The sequence below is a fragment of the Mucor velutinosus genome (genome assembly GCF_035048745.1).
Source record: "Mucor velutinosus strain NIH1002 chromosome Unknown tig00000165, whole genome shotgun sequence".
Lineage (NCBI taxonomy): Eukaryota > Fungi > Mucoromycota > Mucoromycetes > Mucorales > Mucoraceae > Mucor > Mucor velutinosus.
The window spans coordinates 1,030,927-1,050,537 of record NW_027041913.1 but is presented as its reverse complement, the minus strand read 5'-3'; the positions used below and the strand labels follow the sequence as shown (position 1 = coordinate 1,050,537).

The following is a 19,611-nucleotide window of genomic DNA, read 5'->3' as shown; positions in this document are numbered from 1 at the left end:
AAAAGTTGAGCAAAGGTGTCGGAAAGTAAGTGCTAGATGAGAGTAATTGTCTGGTGCTATTCTGACAATCTAAAACGGCCTTGAACGCAAGAAAACGCAGCACAAATGCACTCAAATTTTGCTGTATTAGGCACACTCTTGACTAAAAAAGGGATAATATCTGTATGATACTTGTTCGTATATGAACAGCTACATGTATATGGATGTAGAGCATCACATAAGAACCAAATCCACAGATAATATAAAGGGTTTTTATGTGTAAGTGGAGGATCAAAATGAAAGTAGCAGTATTTCGATAAGATACGCAACAAGGGCAATCCGTAGCGTGAGCTGCCGCTGCGCTCGTTGGCTCTCTACCTTCGCTTCGCTTCGGAGAGAGCCATCCGAAACGTAAACACTCGCATCATCTAACAGAATTTACAAGAATCAAATAGAATCATATTCATAGGACTTTATAGTGAAAGTGCCGTAATCTTAAAGACATTACCAAATAATGGTTTATTTCTGATCATTGTCAATGACTACATGTGGGCTCGGAGTAATCAAACAGCGTTATGACGACGCTTAAGAAACTCCAAAATTGCATGCGTGCCTTGCTCCACAACCGCAGGACGAGGGACTCTGAACCTATGCAAAATGTTAAATCTGTTCATTTGACGTTTAACCTGAAAAGGCTGTACCTATTTCCAAAGACAATCAATTCCTTGAGATTCTTCAATGTGGATAGTCCAGGTGGAAGATATCCAATATCATTGTTACTCAGAATCAGAATCTCCAAACTCTGCCCAAACGGTGCTTCTGTAATGTTATCCAATTTGTTTGAATTGACACTGAGAAGCTTCAAAAGTGGCAGTGCTGTTGGCAGATTCTCAGGCAGTGCTGTGAGTGAGTTGTTATCCAGCTTGAATTCCTCTAATCTCGGAAAAGACGATGGTAGTCCTTCAGTGCATTCAATTGCTTTCAGTCGGTTGTTGGATAAGCTCAATACCTTGAGATGAGTAAACTCAACACCAGCCATGGTTAGAGTGAAGCTTGCCAGACGATTGTGTTCAAGATTAAGGCTGACAATGAAGCTGGCTATCGTATTTAAATTGCTAGGAAAGACAGTGAACATGTTGTGATGTAATATGATGGTTCCTGGGATATCATCTGTGAATGTTAGTAATTCAGCACTTAATTCTGTAAGTTGATTGTTGGATAGATCGAGTCGTTTAGTCAAGCTGACTTTCTGTGTGAAATTACTGCTTAAATTCGTCGTGTCGCCATCTTGATCGGCAACAACATCATCCAGATTGACATCAGACGCTTTACTCTGCTCTTGCTCCTGGCCATCTTCTTGTTGTTGGCGATAATTGCTTTTTAAAGACTCAATCAATTGCGTCTGACTCATCGATGCAAATGATCTCATGGGGTTTCCTTCATGATGAATTGTTTTCAAGTATTCCAATTTGCCGAGTTCGTAAGGTAATGCATGAAGTTGATTTCCCCTGACATCTAATCGTTGCAATTGACTTAGGTTTGCCACCAAGATGGGGATATTTTGCAGTTGATTCGAGGAAATATCAAGAGTTTGGATGTTGGGAGCGCCCGGTAAGCCCTTCAATCCATCATCTTGTAATTTGTTGGTCATTAACGAGAGTTCAACCAATTTGGGCATAAATACGTCATTGTCAAACATGGCTATCAAGTTGTTTCCAGCATCTAGGCGCACAAGAGAAGGAAAAGATATCTCCTCGTTGGTCACTGTATAATGCAGCATGTCAATTCTCTCAACGCTAATAATCGAATGCAGTATGTAACATACCTGGGAATAACGTTCTCAGCTTATTCTGATTTACCAGCAGCTCTTTTAGCTTTGGCCATTGCAAAACAGGTGGCAGTTGCTCTATTTGATTGTTGTTTAAATTCAGTTTAACGATAGACGATGCGCCATACTGAAGATCAAAAGACTCAATGTGGTTGTAGCTGAGATCCAGTTGTTCAATAGTGGCATGTTGCATAGATACATCGCCCTTGATTTGATTGTGTGATAAATTCAGTTCTTTGAGTTGAGGCAGTTGGTATAAAACGGAAGGTATCTCTTTAAAATCGTTGTAAGGCATCATGATGGATGTCAAGTTTTTCAATTGACACAAGGATTCAGGGAGTCCAGATAACTTGTTGTCACGGAACTAAGGGTTCAGCCCCTTCAATACTCAATTTTCCCATTTTTGATTTAATCCATCTACTTACATCTAGTAGCTTTAATGCGCCAAATTCATCTGCCAGTCTAGCGTCAATCTTTGTAATCGCATTATTTCCAGCTATAAACTTGGTCAATTCCACAGAATCATACCAAGCGTCTCCTGCAGAGGTGAAATCGACAACGATGGAATTTGGATCCACATGGTACCTTTGGTGTTCTCCCTGTATCAATTACTGCGCTTCATCATGATGAGTTTGTATGCTTACATGTTTAAGACTTCTTGTGGGATACTTGTTAATCCTCGGCTTGATATATCCAGTTTTCCAGAAGCTTTTGCTTGCTTGAGAACAGTTTGTATTCTTCTCGTTTCTACAACCGTTGATTCACCTTTGGTGCTGCTGCCTCCTCCGTAACGTTGAGCACCCGTCATGACATTGTTCGTTTTTCGGAGAGGCTCTTTTTCTACTGTTTGCTTTTGACTACTGGGTTGAGCCATACGAGCTCTCTGCTGTGCCATGAATGCTTTCACCCCAGCGGTTGGCCCCACTGTATCTTTTGCGACGCGAGATTTGGTGGCAGGTCGAGTTGCTTCTGGTACGACTGGCTGTTCCTCTGGCTGACTGGCTGTTACTAGACCTGATGCTGCTTCTTGCTGCTTTTGTAAGCGCAGTATATAGGCTTTAGTTGCTCTCGGCTGAATCGAAGGCTTCTTTTGCTTGCTTGCCATGATGTTGGAAAAAAGAAAAGAATAGAAAGCACTGTGGAAAAATAAAATACTATTAAAGCAACGTTAGTGTAGGGATATTTTCGCCGCTATTGAATAGAATGGATTGCTTTTTCAGGTACCCGATCAATCTATGATTTGCAAAGAAAAATGTGTTTTTTACCACTGTAAACTCCAATCGGGGGGGGGGGGGTCGAAAACTCGGTTTTGCAAGGAAGCATCGTAGATAATGAGGCCTTATCTTAAAGAGCCAACACAGAGAAGTAAGATTGAATAAATGGAGAACCCAGGTTGAGTTGACAATTGAACAATAGTAGCGTCCAAGCACTGCTTTTTTAATACTGGTTTTGTTACACTTCCCTCACTCAATTATTCGACAACCAACATAACAACTGCAAATTCATTCATATATCTAACAACCCTTCAAAGTAGGCATAAAATCGTTTTGATACGATATCTCTAGTATTAACGTAGAGCTTGAAAAAGCTATACCCCTCTTTTGCTAAAGCGTGCAGCACACCTTTGACTCCTTGCTAAACCACATCGAAGAAAGATATTACCAAGCGATTTTCAACACAATGTTTCTCAAAACCTAAATCATTAATATATGACTCGTAATCGCTTGTATTTAACAGCCTTCAATAGATTTTATGCAGAGGTTTTTACTCTTATTTAGCATCCATTTCTGAACAACAACCCACCATTCAATCTAACATCTAACTACACTATCATTTTCCTCGCAGAGTTTTGCTAAAAGAACATGCTATTTTCAGAGCTCTAGCATCAATATTTAAGACTTGATCTGAAATGCCGAAATCTTGAAACCAGAAATACTTTTGTACATTCAAAATTTTGATATGAGGTTAAAGATAGTAACCATTGAGATTAAAGCATTTTGGAAAGCAAGGATAAATAACGCCTATGTTTGGCCGGGTATCTGGTGCTGAGAGGACCTGGTAATCAATGCACTGCTATACCTATAGTATAACTTTCTTTGATTAACTAAAGAATCATATACCAACTAATTCAGCCTAAAAAGCACCGTTTTTTATGATGTACAGGATATGGGTATTTATATTAACGGATTCAGGGTCAAAGGAACTGTTGAATATGGACTCATTAGATGTGACGGTAAATGGGTACGAGATATCAGTATGCTACATGCTATGTTTCAATAGCAATTTTGCTATTATGAGATAGATTTCATTGTTGTCATCATGTAGTATATTCAAGGTACAATTATCTGTCGATCTACTTATGAATACGGATATTGTAATTTTGATAGATCATTTTCCACATAATACTGTAAACTTAAAAGATATCCCTCATATGAAAGCGCTTTGTGGATGCTAGATCAAATGGCTGCACCTTGTCTTGCTTTAAGATATATAAAGGAATATAAATTTTATCCATTTTGTTACTTTTTTATTAAAAGACAAAACCATATTTATTGACAGATTTATAGGAAATCAACTAGTTATAAGCCTTTGCATTTTGGACCCCTGAGCCAATCAGATTGCGTAAAAACTCCGCTGAATTAAAAAAAATTTTGCGAGGGTTTCCCCCTGTTTTGATGTGAGGCAAAATTTTAAGCTCCGCTATATACAGCGATATAGCCGTTACTATCATCAAATTTCCCTCAGGTGCTAGAGCATGCCTTACTTACACCACCTAGCTTTACATTCAGGCATTGAGACCCTCAATCATCACTAAAGTAAGTAGCGATAACCAAGTGGAGGCGGCCTATCTACCTCCTAGCCTCGGATAGAGTCTTGTTGTGCTTCAGGGATAGGCACATCCACACAACGTAAAAAAAAAGTATGCTTCAAAGAAACATAATAAAAGAAAGAAAAGGAAGAACAGAACATACTAATGTACTATAGGAGTATAGTAGTATGTAAGCAAAAAAGGAACACTCACACAAAAAAAGTGAGACAAAAGAAAGGTATAACAAAGACAACATCAAAGATGTTCAGAACAGCTCGCTGTTGTTGCAACGAAAATGCATACATGAGCAACGTGCATGATAATAGTCAGATGTCAAGCAACACAAACACGCACAATTGCAGGAGCAACAGCAGTATTATAAGTGTGCAATACAACATAATGACTAATGTTGTTTCATGTGAAGCGACAGTGGCAACACAAACAACAATCCACGACCATATAACAAAGTAGTATTACAACGGCAATACAGATATATAGTAGCACATCATGCTTGTTGTTCATACAACATAAGAAGCAACAACATTGCAAGCATCCGTTGAACTGATCATATCACAGTCAACAAAAGAAAAAAAAAGCGTAACAAAGCAAACACTACGAATGCATCATCACGAGAAAGGAAGCAATAATACAAACGCTCAGAGAAGCTTTATATCATTGCGATCACAAGAAAAAAAGATACTTACCACTTACCACACCCACGGATAGACCAAAAGAGAATAGGCAATCACCAGAGATAGAACAAAGAACAACCATACAACAGAGACAGCAGACCAAGAAAGACCAGACTAGCAGCAACACCAGCAGCAACACCATAGAAAAACCGAAGAACAAGCGCCATCAGAGACCAGACAAAGGCTAAAGAAGCAACCGCCAGAGATAGAGACCAAAGAAGAAACAACCAGACATGGTAAACCAAAAAAGCAGACAGCTGGTATAACAGAGAAGTAATGACAACAGCACCGACGTCAAACAGGAAAAAAAATTATCAAAACCTGATAAACAAATTCAATTAGTGCTGATTTTACGTATGCCAGTGCTCGTTATCGAATGATACCTATTATATTCCACTTCAAAGAAGTAGTATCAAGTACTTCTAACAGTACAAGGCCGCCTTATTAGAAGCTAGAGTGTTATTTTAAATCAAAAGGGCTCCAAAACCAACGTGGTTTGATACTAAACGCGTTTTGCAAAAAGGGTAAAAAAAAAAAAATAGGGGTATGGGAAAACGAGAGAGCGCCATACCCGACGTCACGGCCAGTAGATTTGGCCTCAGTTTTCTGCCACAGCAGCTGTCGCTGCGGCACTCAAATTTGGATTTGTGCAGTTGTCATTTTTGTGTTCAAATTTGACTAGATCTGACATTCTTTAAACGTTTCTGCTAGATTTGACTATGAAAATTGTCGTTGTCAAACCCAACTTTCTAATGCATTTGTAAAGAGTCAATAAGGGCGTATCGAATGATGTTGGTTACATTGAGCTTTCAGACTGAAAATAATGAGCAATTTGTAAAAATATGAAAACAGGTCTTCTGTGGATATGCCAATATTCAGCATATAAAAGTTTTATAAAAGTAGTTTCCAACGTTGCATTTCATCTTTACCATCAATTTGATCTAATATGTGTCATAGGAAACGTCTTCATTTTTGAGGTGAAAAACGCGATCGTTTGATTTTCAAGAATTTTCCCTTACTAGTACACATGAAAAAGACCTGTTGCGTACCACACTGTACTCAAAAAGAGTTACATGTTACATTAAACAAAGTGTGCAAATTTAACTACTACAGAGTTCAATCAGATTTCCCCCAACATCATGGATGTTTAATCCTGTTGTGCCAGAAGGGCTACAACTGTCTATAAAGATTAAGGTATTCTTGATGGGTAGATATGTCTGTGTTGTGCAACAACATGGACAAGCTATGATAAGTGAAGTGCATCTCAGCTATCTAAATACTGAGGTTCACCAGATGTGATAAGCGTTGTACAAGATAAATTGCTACTTTGGCATTCAGAACTTAGTATAAATAGAATAACTCTTGTCTTCATCAATAAATCATTAGTTTTTGTGTCTGATCTTATTCAAATAAGTCTTTTCTTGTTTTTATAATATTGAACATTTTTTATAAGCTACAAATAATAATCCTTTTATTCTTTGTGCTTAACATTTTTTAAGATCGTGTAAATCAGAATCTTCCAGATTTTAACCTACCTATCTAATTTAAACCGAAATATGACTATGAATGATTCTACTGTGTCTCCTGCAGAACAGAACAAGAGTTCAGATGTTCAAGCTGTTGGAAGCGAGCTTTCGTACGGAGGAGCTGTAGAGCGACTTCGTCAGGAGGTTCATGGGTTGATCGCTGAAGTTGCGAACAGTGGGGACAAGTCGGACGAAGAGGTCGACGCTTTGAAGGCTGCCCTGTCGAAGAAGTGCTCTAACTTGGAGGCTATAGAGAAAGCTCTCTCTATGGTCACACCTAACCAGAGTCCTTCTCAAGTAACAGTGGTTAGTCAAGGTGCGGCTAATAGTTCAACTGTACCTGATGATCTTCCTTTGTTCCAATGGTTTGGACGTGTCAAAGATGAAAAAAAGGAAGTTTTTGCCAACATTGAGGAGTGTTGTCGCCGGTTTTCCGATAAGTTGAGCAGTTGCACGCTTGATCTTGACGAACACTGGTATCGTTTGCTTCCTCCTTGTCTTCCCGGCGATCTTCGCAATTGGCTTGATGAGTTTGTGAAAGCATCTGGCTCCACTGTGTCTTGGGCTACCTTGAAGGGAGCTATCATCGGTCGTTTTGGTACACCAAAAGAACAGCTCAGATTCGAAAGAATTAGGGAGTTTCTTCGTTGTACTAAAGGAAACGAAGAATCCGTTGATGGTTTCGTAGAGCGGTTTAAGACGTTGAGAAATAGAGCTGACATCAGTGATAAGGGTGTCGTAGCGATGGTGTTTTTTGACGCTTTCCCCAAGGTTACCGCTAGGTTGCTAATGGTTGCTATGAGTCAGGCACCAGAATCGTCATTTTATGACATTGATTATGTGTCCTCTCTCGTGCGCAAGATGGATATGATGGCTATTGAGACGGGTCAAGAATCTTTGGGCTCTGTTTTTGATGGAAGAAAACGCGCTGCTGACATACCTGTTTCGAACGAAGCAAAGAAGTCTCGGTACGCACCTTCTTCTAGTGGAAACGCTCTGCAAAGTAGCTCTTCGTCGAGATCCAATGGTCCCTCGTCCAACTCTCCACGTTCTAGTGCTAATCGTTTTGGCAAAACATTTGCTGAACATGTTGCTGAAGGGACTTGCTCCAAATGTAACGGTCCTCGACCAAAGGGGCAGATGCATCACTGCAACACTGCTATTCGTACTGGTGGTGGTAACACCCATCAGGGCAATGGTGGTAAAAAAGTTTTGCGTGCCATGACTAAGAAACGTGGTGGCAAACATTCGATGGATGCTGCAATCCAAGCTGCTTTTCTCTCTGCTCGTGTTGATCGTGCGTTAGCTGAGAAAGGTGCTTCTTCCCCTGCTGTCTCCTCTGCTGAACAATCGGTGGATGATGTTGTCCTTGCTCCTTCTTCTGGTGATAGTGACAATGTTGATGTTGACCAAGATGCTGTGATGAGTGAAGCTCATGGTATCTTTGAGGATACTGACCTGGTGAATCGTGCCCAGTCTATTCTTCTTGAAAAAGAGATGAGTAGCATGTCTGTGGACGACGATACGCTACAAAATATATTTGCTCAGCAATGTAAGTTCGATGCTAGATTTAGTGCTCCACCTACTATGACCACCAATGCTATTTGTGTTCCTATTGTGGTTCAAAATGTCATTTGCTTTGGCTTAGTGGATACGGGTGCTACGTTTTCGTGCGTCACTGACAAGTTCTTTCAATTCTTAGGAGGAACCTCTCTTGCTGGATTTGAGGCTAATGATGATGATGAGAGCTTTGTTCAAATGGCTCATGAAGTAACGACTGTGCCTAGAATAGGTGCGGTACGTTTGCACATTAGCTACAATAAATCAAATAAAAACCATTTGTTTGAAGTATTTCCATTCTATTCTGAGGAAAACGTACCTGTATTGCTTGGTATGGATATTTTGTCCAAGCTTGGCATTGGTCTTACGGGCTTGGTGAGTCAACATGGCTTTCAATCAGGTCCTCGTGTACCAGATCCTATTGATGATGGTATTACTCCAAACGCACATCCTTTTGGTAGTGAGGAAGAGAGACAACCGTTTCTACTTGCACTAAAGGGGTTATTAGAAGAGAATTCGCGCATTGATATGAAGAATACTCAGTGTAATCTGCCGGATTCGATTATTAAGCTTGATACTAAACCAGGTGCTGTCGCTTGGCGAGCTCAATATCCTTTGCCTGAAGCTTATCGTGATGCTGTTGCCAAACAAATTCAGATATGGCTTGATGAGGGTGTTGTTGAAAGATCTGCTAGTCATACACGTTTCAATCATCCATTGTTGGTTGTAAAGAAAAAGGACGCTGATGGTAATTACACAATGTCTAAGCCTAGAGTGGTGTGTGACGTTCGTAAGTTGAATGCTATCTTGGAAGTGGATGACAAACAACAGTTACCTTTGATCTCTCATATCCATCAGAGCATTGGTACAAAAATGATTCATACTTGTCTCGATATCCATGCTTGCTTTACTAGCTTTGGTTTGGATCCAGAGCAAGCTCATAAAGTGTCATTTACTTGTCCCTTCACGAATATCCAATACACCCATAAAAAGGCTGCTTATGGAATTCGCCATGTCGGATCGGTGGTTGTACGCACATTGCAAACACTGCTCTCTGATTTGAATACAAGCTCTAGTTCTACTTCGTTTCCTACTGATGGTGATCACTCGGTTTCCTGCTATGTGGATGACATCTTATGCAGTAGTAATGGGAGCCTACAAGATCACTATGCGTTGGTTGCTGAGGTAATTCGTCGTTTAACCGATGCTAATTTGGTGCTCAATCCTGAGAAAGTCGTCTTCGCTCAGCGTAGTATTTATCTCTTGGGATGGAGCGTTATTAATGGTAAATTACTGCCTGACGGTAGAAAACTTACCAACATTGCAGATTGGCCGGCTATTACCACTGGTCGTCAATTGGCATCTTTCTTGGGTTTAATGTCGTACTTTCGTGCTGCCATTCCATGTTATTCTCGTCTGACTCGAGATCTTGATAGCTTGAAACAGTACAAAGATCTAACAGATGTTTGGAATGAGTCTCATACAAAAGCGATTGCCGACTTGAAGGATGCACTTACGATGGCACTTGTGCTGTCACCTCCTGATTTTTCGATTCGATTTCACTTGGCTACTGATGCTAGTTTAACTGCTCTTGGCGCGGTTTTATATCAAGTGGTCAACGATGAAATTCGATATGTAGGTCTCGTATCTCGTAAATTGTCTGTTTCTGAGCGTAACTACAGTACTACGAAAAGGGAATTGCTAGGGATTTGCTATGCCTTGGTTAAGTTTCATCGTTTTCTGTATATGCGAGAGTTTACCTTACATACGGACCATAAGAGTCTGATCTACTTGAATACACAGGAAGTCCCCAATGCACTCATGCTTGGATGGTGGGAGACCATTTTTTCTTATACTTTCGATATTGTGCATTTGCCCGGTGTCCTTAACGTAATTCCTGATGCTTTATCTCGACTTTACGAAGATTCGGATGCTGATGCTTCAGCACGACATCTTCTGGGGGGCAGGTACTATGCTGATGGTGGTGAAAGTGTAAAGAGAAAGAAAAAGGGTTCCAAAAACAAACTCAAGGTTGTCACACCTTCGCCTCCAATGAAACGTACTTTGGTCAAGACAACTAAGGCGTTACGATCTAATTCTTCTAGCAACTATGCACGCACTGCGGTAAACGCTACTCTTATCAAAGATGGCACCACCACAGCTGTCTCGCAAAAGCAAAAGGAATTCATATTGCGTACGCTTAGGTTTGCTGACTATGTCACTCCTCCTGCTAATGAAAGAGACAATATGATCATTGCTCAGCATCTGGTTGGACATTTTGGGATCAAACATGTTGAAACTGCAATTCATCATGAAGGGTTTCACTGGGTGAACATTCGGAAAGACATAGAAAGAATATTAGCTGATTGTGACGAGTGTAACAGGTACAATATCGCTAGAGAGGGATATCATCCTTTCCGTAGTGTCAATGCAGCCCAACCTTTGGATCATTGGTGCATGGATCTCGGTGATATGGGTGTTACTAGCTCTTTCGGCAGCAACTTTCTGTTTGTCCTTACTGATTACTTTACGAGATTTACTGTGATAAGATGCATTCCAGACAAGAAGGCTACGACAATTGCCAGGGAAATGCTTCAAGTTTTCTCACTTTTTGGATGGCCAATCAAGTTGACTTCAGACAGAGGCCTGGAATGAATAAATGAGGTGGTCCGTGCTATGATGGACATCAGTGGGATAGACCATCGCCTGTCATTAGGGTACAATCCATTGGGTAACTCGGTTTCTGAGTCATTTATCAAAATATGTAAGTTAACGACTATCAAGTTGTTAAAAGGTAAGAGGGATCAATGGGAGCACTTCATTCCGTGGGTGAATTACTGCATCAATGTCAAGTATGCTCGGCTACATAAATCTCGTCCGTATACGCTTTTGTTTAATCGTCAACCAAATGGGCTGGCTGATTACTCAAAGGTGGACTATTCCAAACGTTTGGAGAAAGCTGATAATAGACTCATTGACAAACGATACCGTTTTGTACAAGATGTTCTTATCCCGGCTATTTCTAAGCGTATTGTGGATACACAAAATGCTGATCATGCTAACTTTGCGAAGAAACATAAGGTCATTGCCGAACCCTATCCTATTGGTAGTAAAGTTATGATTAAAAATGTTCATCGTCAAAATAAGTTAGATGAACGGTATGAAGGACCTTATTTGATTCATAGTATAACCGATAAAGGTTCCTATGTGCTGGCTGACAAGACGGGTGCACTCCTTAGTCGAGATGTGCCTACCCATCATATCAAGTACCAAGTCGCTGCGAATCCTCAGCCAATCACAATTGATGAATTCTCTGCAGAGCATTACGAAATTCAAGCTGTGATTGATCATAGAGGATCTCCTGGTAACTATGAGTATAAGGTAAAATGGAAAGGGTTCGATGATCCTAGTGAAGATACTTGGGAGCCTGTGAAAAACTTTGATTCGGCCAAACACATTGAGCTGTATTGGGCTCGAAGAGAAGGTGCAAAGGCTGCTGGTAAACGTAGGTTAGCTCCTCAAACAGTTAACTGGCGAACTACTACTACTCGCGAAATTGGTCAGAGCGGTAGATCAAACAGGTCTTAAATGGCTACTAGCATGATGGGATCAAGTCTTTTCCTTACATTTTTGTCCTATGAAAGGTTTTTACACAAGGTTTTTACTGACTGATCTCGGATGCAGTGTCATTTGGTAATTATTTATTGGAAAGTGCTTTATGTGCTATATTGTCATGATGTTTTGTAATCTGGGATTACGAAATGTCCACAAGAAGTACCTGAATCTGGGGGGGCAATGTTGTGCCAGAAGGGCTACAACTGTCTATAAAGATTAAGGTATTCTTGATGGGTAGATATGTCTGTGTTGTGCAACAACATGGACAAGCTATGATAAGTGAAGTGCATCTCAGCTATCTAAATACTGAGGTTCACCAGATGTGATAAGCGTTGTACAAGATAAATTGCTACTTTGGCATTCAGAACTTAGTATAAATAGAATAACTCTTGTCTTCATCAATAAATCATTAGTTTTTGTGTCTGATCTTATTCAAATAAGTCTTTTCTTGTTTTTATAATATTGAACATTTTTTATAAGCTACAAATAATAATCCTTTTATTCTTTGTGCTTAACAAATCCAATGAAAACGCTGTTCATTTCAACCCATAAATACCTTTCTCGCCTATATTCATTTACACCTCTGCCCACTTTTAGATACATCTCTGCCCACTTTTCTGTGTGCCTCTGCCAACTCTCATATATGCCTATGCCTACGTTTATTATGGCTTCGTTGTATTATTCGTCAAAGTAGCGGCTTAGTACAGTGATTGTCTGCATTAAAATTGCACTTCTTAAATAAACAAAGATTTGTTGCCATTCAGAACCCAGTTGATAATTAATGTTGGACAAAAGCGGCGTTACGCAACTGTGGAACAACTCAAATTCTTATAGTACATTTTCAAGGGGAATGACGAGTGTTGTCTGTTTATCATAAGGGAGAAGCACAAGCGGGTTTGTACCACTTTTGAAATCTTCGCATGCTTCTATTTATGAATTGATCTCGCTTCATGGGTGCGTTGTTAAAGCTGTGGATTATACTTTCTGTTGATAAGCCGTTGCAATTATACAGTTCTCGTTAAGAGCAAGCCATCTTTATAAATACATTTGAGATTTTCTTTGTTTTTGTTCTTTCTTTCTTTCTTTATACATTAAAATGATTAAATTAATTAAAAACTATTTTGGCGTCTTAGAATGAGAGATGGATTACGCGGGCCAGCAGACTGGTCGTGGCTCCGATGATGAATCAATCATTGAACAAGATGCTGGGGACGTTTGGAGTGATAACAGCGACGGCACTCGCCTAACTGTAAAGCCTGAAGATGAGGACGCAGATGAAGACGAAGATGAAGATGAAGATGAGGATAAAGACAAACACAGTAATACTGAGTCGTTCTTCATGTATGGAAGTGAGGATGAAGTCTTATTGAGACCATTATTCCAAAAAGTGGACCTCTTGATAAATGAATTCGCTGAAACAAATGCAGCCTTCACCAAAGACCAAGTGAAGCGATACCTTGGAGCACATGTGTGCTACGAGCATCACACAAAATTTATTGGAGAGTTCAAGCCTCCCCAAGCAATCAAGACAAAGCTCAGTGGCTGGAGTATGTATCAGAAGAAACATATTCAAGGCAAAAAAAATCCTGAAATCAGAGCGCAAAGCCCATTTGCAGCAACTTGGAGCCCAATGGAAGGCGCTTAGTGCAGAGCAGCAACGGCCATACAAACTACTGTAGGGGGAAAAACTGTCCCGTTCGTTCAAATAATCTTGACTTTTACCCAGTATATTGCCAAATCTCAGAAAACAAATCTACCCCATACTGCGTTCGATAGAGCAGCTTATAGGAATTACAGCAACATAAAAACCTTATGGCTGGACTATATTTTAATCCCAGTATAACCAGCTAAAGTGAGACGTGGCAAAAATGTTAGTTGGATAATTCTAGAGAATATAAAATGGTTGATATCTTTACTTCCGATAAACGTATCGGAGAGATCTAAAAAACTACCCGCGGTATGCTCAGACTATTTAATACCCGAGGAGCATTCTAAAAGTATAAAAGAAGCTAATTTCTTCATATTTTTTTCTTTATTTTTTTGCTTTCTTATTTTTTTTCAAAACTTTCATTATGCCTGCTCGTTTAACACAAGATTTGCGCAACATTCTCCAATCTTTGCTCCAACGTGATCTTTCGTTCTCAAAGATAAAAAATTTGTATCCAGGAGTGGGTAACTCTACTCTTACAAGGCTCAGAAAACTATATTGCCCTGACCCAGCTAGACCTCTTGGCGGAAGACCGAAAAAACTTGGTGCTAAAACTATGTCCCTAGTGTCAAGAGAACTTCGATCAGGTGCTTTAGATGGTCCCCGAGCAGCACAAGAAAGTTTAAGATTGATGGGCCATGATATGTCAATTAATGGCATCCGCAAGTCATTGAGACGAAATGGACTTAAATCTCGTAGAAAAGTAAAGACCAATTTTGTTAGCAAGACAAACAAGCGGCTTCGATTGGCGTGGGCTAAAAAGCATAGGCATCTTACTATTGCTGATTGGCGTCGTTGGGTGTTTTCGGATGAAACAAGAATAAACCTTTGGGGCTCAGATGGTAATTCTTTTTACTGGACGAATGGTGACCGAACCATGCAGCCTCATCAAGTCAAGCCTCAAGTGCAGGGAAATGACGGTGGGGTCATGTTCTGGAGTTGTATAACAGCGTAGGGGCCTGGTTATGGTACTACACTACGGCGAAAACCTTGGTGCAAATACACCAAGTTTAGAGCAAAAGCACCAAGACTTAGATCATTTGCACCAAAATTGGGGTTTTGAAGGTGCATTGGATTTTTTTTCAATAAAGAATTATCAGTGGTATCACAAAAAATGGAGGTACATCAAATGCTTAACCATTTGAGGAAGTAAGGACAAAATATATTACACAAAAACACATTTTTTTGAGTATATAAAACTTTGAAATAAAGATTGCAGCACGTATAGTTTGTTATAGCCTAACGAAGGTTTCAAAATCTATCTATAAACATATGTAAAAAGAAGCAAATTAGGCATATTTTTCGAGTAAATGTCAATTTATGAATTCCCAAAGGGTCATCGGGTGCTCAAGAATAATAATACGATTGCCCAATGTTTCCTCTTCTTATACATCTAGTTTGTTATATACGTTTCCGGAACAAATCTAAAGAGAATGGCCTCTAAACACTTTATCTCGCAGTTGAAAATTGATTGTTGCACATGCGGTGTTCAGGATAGTTTTTTTTGTGTTTATCAAGGTGTCTAGTTCTTATATAGCTTTTTTGTTCTGCATGTTTAGGCAGGAAATTAAGCACAATATCAATATCTAAAGTTTTTCTCGGTTTTTTCGTAATACCTTCCTATGTGTACAATTGAACGGCAGATCTATCACTATTCTATCAAAACTAAGAGAGATCAAGTAAACATTCATTGAAGAATACCGTATAAACCATGAAGGAAAGGGGAAAACTGAAATTTATCAGAATCATATTTGCGTTGGATCTTGAAAGTCTTTTGTATTTAAAATACCGCTTCAAAGTAGGAGCTAGCAGCGTATTCAGCGCTAAAAGCAGTAGGAAACACCTATTTGATGCTAAAAGTGGTAAAAATCATCTTAGAGATACGGGAGAAACAGCTCAATAGAACCTTTCCGGTTTACAAGAGCAAAAAGATTGTTGTGGGCGGAATTTTAACCATCGTGGCCCTTGTGTTTCGTTGATATTTGCAAAAAATCAGTGTTCAAAGCCTTAAGTAATAGTAGGACGAGGGGAAAACAGAAGGAAGAATTCAATAAAGAATGGAAGGTGAGGGAGACGGCAAAAAAGAAGACATTTGTCGGAATCTGTTTTGTATACACGCTTAGGTTTTAATAGCAAGGGTGAGACATAAAAGCATTGGCAATTGAATGAAGGAAAAATAGGAATTTCATACAATTTTAAGATGCCATTGTCTGGTAACAGTGCTATTCGCACTAGTGTTTTACTCAAGTTAAGGTTGGGGCACCTACTCCGCAATTAATGGTGCTTTTCGGCACATACTAAAGGAACTGAGCGTTGTGTAGTGAGATGAATGGGATGTCTTTGATGTCAGAAGCTAAAAGGGAAGAAGCGAAGAAGAGGAGAACGACATCATGAAGCTGAATGTCTGTTAACTTGTTGGGGGTAATAATACGATGATAAAATCTATATTTATCTTTATTATTGAGGTAGCACAAATGAGTTTTTTCCAGGTTTATAAGTCTCTATCGAGGCCCGGAAAACCTTTTCCTTCGTTATCACTTTATATCTCTTGTCATTCTCGCTAAAACGCATCAGACCAACTTGGCAAATGACCTGCTCAAATGTGCACACCAGATATGCGGATGAATCCTGGTCATCATCCAGCTCCACTATGGGCATCGTCTTGTCTTTGTCGTCAACAGCATGAGTCTTTCCTAATCGAATAAGCAAGAACAACTCATCGCCAATCCCCTCAATTTCGAGCTTGAACATGAAAATAACAGCCCCTACATAGAAAGCTTTGACCTTGCGACGAGAGTTACTGTAGGAAATTCAGACGTCAATGTGGGTTTTGATGAGTAACGATAAAGGCAATAATGAACCTGTGAATTGGCATACCTCAAGTGTTCTGCCCATACCATGATGTAGTGGCTTCCTCTAGAATTAGCACCGGTGAGATCGCGATAGTATTCTGAACGATAAGTGCAGTTGTAAGCCCAGGCACTTCCAGAGACGACAATATCCAGTTGATCATTGATATGGACATTCTGCAGAACATTAGTTGAGTATTGCCGGTCGTAGTAGGACTGTATAGCCTTGACAAAAAGAGGTGTGTTGACGTTGATGGAGGTTGGGATACTTGAAACCGTTGTGTGGATGACTGGATACCAGAGCTGACTTCCGTTGCCATTGTCATTCTTTAGATTTACGAAGGTAGTTGGATCGTATCGTCGAGGCACTAAGAGATTGATTCGAGCATCCAGATCATTCAGTTTGTCTTCACCATCGCCTGTACCATCACCAGTTGTAGATGCCTTGATGGCTCGCATAATTGCCAAACGATCAATGATGTTTCCGGCATTTATACCAACATTTGTGCGAGCACTTATCAAGCGTTTGTACCTGCCGATGGATCTTTCGATAGATCGACTGGAAGTCGAAGCCGGTAAACCTTGCGCTTTGATCATGTAAGTCAAGTGTCCTAAATAATGGGCGTTTGGTCGAAAGGTCTTGATAGGAAGGCGTTTGGTTTTGATTTCAGTGATCAGCAGTTTGTGCCAATCGTTAACCTTACTGTGCAGAGATAGAAAGAAGTAAGTTTTTAGTCTGTGGATAAAACGGGTTTTGTTATTCAAGATGCCAATACTTACGCTTCTATGAATTGTAAGTCTGAAGCATGCAATTCATTCTTCTGCAATACCAAAGCTGCCACTTTAACGATACCCAGAAGAGGTTTTCTGATTGAGTCAGGATAGTGTGGTGCTATCAGGGCTGGAACAATGAAAATCATGAACTCTTCATAGTCAACTGCTCGGTAGTTGGTAACTCCTCCTGGTGCAAAAATGTCGTTGAATGGTGCATTGAAGGTAGTTGGAATGGTCTTCTTTGACTGAGCCACATACTGACCGATCTTTGCCAGAACTTTGGGATCTAAATCAAAGGTGTAAGGCCAGGCACTTGCTTTATCAAGCTTTGCTTCTTTCAGTTCTTCGATAGAGGGCTTGTATCGGTTATCAAACTTGGATGGATGCAATGGAGAAGACAAGAGCTCGTACAAATGCTTAGCTAATCCAATGCTCAGTAGGTGAAGTGTGTCGAGACCGTAGAACGATGGGTTGGCAGGAAAAGACTTGAGAGTGGTAAATATGGATGGTCCTTTGATGTTCTATAGAAGAGATGATGGTTGGTACAAGAACTATACATGATTGTTTAATGAAATCGCTTCACTTACAAACACATGTTTTACGCCAACAGGCAGTGGTGCTTTCAGTTGTTCGAGAGTTCTGTATTGGAAATTTCTGATTGTGCGAGTAAAGCATTGGCCTCCTTGTGTGTCTATGAGGCACTTCATACAGCCAAACTGACTGGAGACTCCTCCATGCAACATCAAATGTGATACTTCTACAAGATCGCCTGTCGCCATTGCCAAATGAACGCTTACTCGGGCAACTTCACCACCATTCACTCGAACCAGCATGCCATGTTCACTAAGATCACGAATTTCGTCCACAAAAATAGCCAAGTAGCTTTCAAGATCCACTGGAGCCTTCTTGCCGGGTGCAATCATTGTCTGAACGGTCCAGTCATCCAAGTATCTGTGGGTTGGTAGACATAAATGCAATATCGTTGGTGGTTAGAATCCGGTACTAATTGGATATTATACCCATACAAATAGAGATAACTCACCTGAGGTGTGGAGGGGCTGACAAAATTACAACGTGGAATAGCGTTAAGGTATCGCCAGCAAAAGAGTTGCTTTGGGGTTTGAAGCCGTCGACATACAAGGCAAGCAGAATAGGTTCCTCATCTACGTTGGTGCCATGTCTTTTCCGTCTTTGTTGAAAGTTAATGTACTCTTGACCGTCAAAGTAGTCTCGGTAAAAATGTGGATCATGTTGGTAGTTACGTCGATACGACATGAGCTCATCTCGTTTGGACTTGTCACTCAAGACTCTTGCTAGCTGATCACCGATGCTCAAGACCTTCATATTTTGTGCTTCGCTTTTGGGAGTTCCACAGTGATTGCACACTCCTTGGACTGATGTATCGTTCTTGGGATAAACTTTGCAGCCTTGAGGACAGACCTTGTAGATGAATGCTTGTACGCCAGTCTTCTTTCTCATGCGCGCCTCTAGAGTATCGAACTGAATCAGCTTTGGAAACACAATGCCTTTGTGCATTAAAGGGAGATGTCAATATGGTGAGTGCGTTTGAAGATACAATGCATAGTGGTATTCATATGCTTACCTCTTTCAGTGCCACCTCCTGCCTCTGCTATATTCTTAATGATTGTATTTGTAAAGTATATACTTTCACGACTCATTTCTCTCGATGCTGGATACTTGTCGAATATGTCACGGAGCTTCAATGAAAGCAATTCACTTTCATTAAAATCAGTGGCGTAAGAGAGGGTGTCAAGATCATATACATGTCGAAGGCCTTCCTTTTGTTCAAGAGTGAAGCTACTGTAGTATGAAAAGGACTCAATTGATGGCACTTAGATGGGAGTTAGAACGGTACGTCATGCATTGCTTATAGTTCACACAACTCACGTTCTATTCTTTGCTCTGCAGCATGCTGCTGTAATGACTGATTTCCTTGATTACTTGCGGTAGCCGTTGGAGTATCGTCTTGTGAATGCATGCTTGCCTGGGATCGTTCTTGACTATTCGATAAGGGAGTGTCTTCTGTTCTTGCTTTCTTGGGCTCGCAAAAAGTCGAGTTTGCATAGTGGGTCCTCAATGCTCTAGCAGAATTGTAAGGCATGTGGCACTTTTCGCAGTTTCCTGAAACTCGTCGTGCAGGCATTTTGAGAGGATAAGGTGATGTATAAATGAATGACAACAAGACCAAAGTGATGTGTAGTGAAGCTTAAATAGTAGTTTGATCGTCTCTGTGGTACATAGTAGCACCTA

At 40.2% G+C, this 19,611-nt stretch overlaps 6 protein-coding genes across 6 annotated transcripts; 4 read left to right on the top strand and 2 right to left on the bottom strand.

The window, feature by feature from the left end:
- Positions 1-542: 542 nt before the first annotated feature.
- ATC70_003295 (uncharacterized protein) lies at positions 543-2,912 on the bottom strand (the record flags this gene model as incomplete). The annotated part of the gene is made up of 5 exons (XM_064822658.1): positions 543-627; positions 681-1,743; positions 1,805-2,171; positions 2,233-2,392; positions 2,452-2,912. 5 exons carry the CDS (start codon positions 2,910-2,912, stop codon positions 543-545), a joined length of 2,136 nt encoding a protein of 711 aa, XP_064679258.1.
- A 3,952-nt stretch (positions 2,913-6,864) lies between these two features.
- ATC70_003294 (uncharacterized protein) lies at positions 6,865-11,049 on the top strand (the record flags this gene model as incomplete). Its single annotated transcript, XM_064822657.1, has 1 exon — positions 6,865-11,049. One exon carries the CDS (start codon positions 6,865-6,867, stop codon positions 11,047-11,049), a length of 4,185 nt encoding a protein of 1,394 aa, XP_064679257.1.
- Positions 11,050-11,070: 21 nt separating this feature from the next.
- On the top strand, positions 11,071-11,982 carry bzz1 (the record flags this gene model as incomplete). The annotated part of the gene is made up of 1 exon (XM_064822656.1): positions 11,071-11,982. One exon carries the CDS (start codon positions 11,071-11,073, stop codon positions 11,980-11,982), a length of 912 nt encoding a protein of 303 aa, XP_064679256.1.
- A 1,168-nt stretch (positions 11,983-13,150) lies between these two features.
- Positions 13,151-13,654, top strand: ATC70_003292 (uncharacterized protein; the record flags this gene model as incomplete). Its single annotated transcript, XM_064822655.1, has 1 exon — positions 13,151-13,654. One exon carries the CDS (start codon positions 13,151-13,153, stop codon positions 13,652-13,654), a length of 504 nt encoding a protein of 167 aa, XP_064679255.1.
- Positions 13,655-14,081: 427 nt separating this feature from the next.
- ATC70_003291 (uncharacterized protein) lies at positions 14,082-14,672 on the top strand (the record flags this gene model as incomplete). The annotated part of the gene is made up of 1 exon (XM_064822654.1): positions 14,082-14,672. One exon carries the CDS (start codon positions 14,082-14,084, stop codon positions 14,670-14,672), a length of 591 nt encoding a protein of 196 aa, XP_064679254.1.
- Positions 14,673-16,174: 1,502 nt separating this feature from the next.
- ATC70_003290 (uncharacterized protein) lies at positions 16,175-19,504 on the bottom strand (the record flags this gene model as incomplete). The annotated part of the gene is made up of 7 exons (XM_064822653.1): positions 16,175-16,517; positions 16,595-17,269; positions 17,347-17,861; positions 17,928-18,291; positions 18,383-18,866; positions 18,944-19,192; positions 19,249-19,504. The coding sequence occupies 7 exons, from the start codon at positions 19,502-19,504 to the stop codon at positions 16,175-16,177; spliced, it is 2,886 nt and encodes a 961-aa protein (XP_064679253.1).
- Between the last annotated feature and the right edge of the window lie 107 nt (positions 19,505-19,611).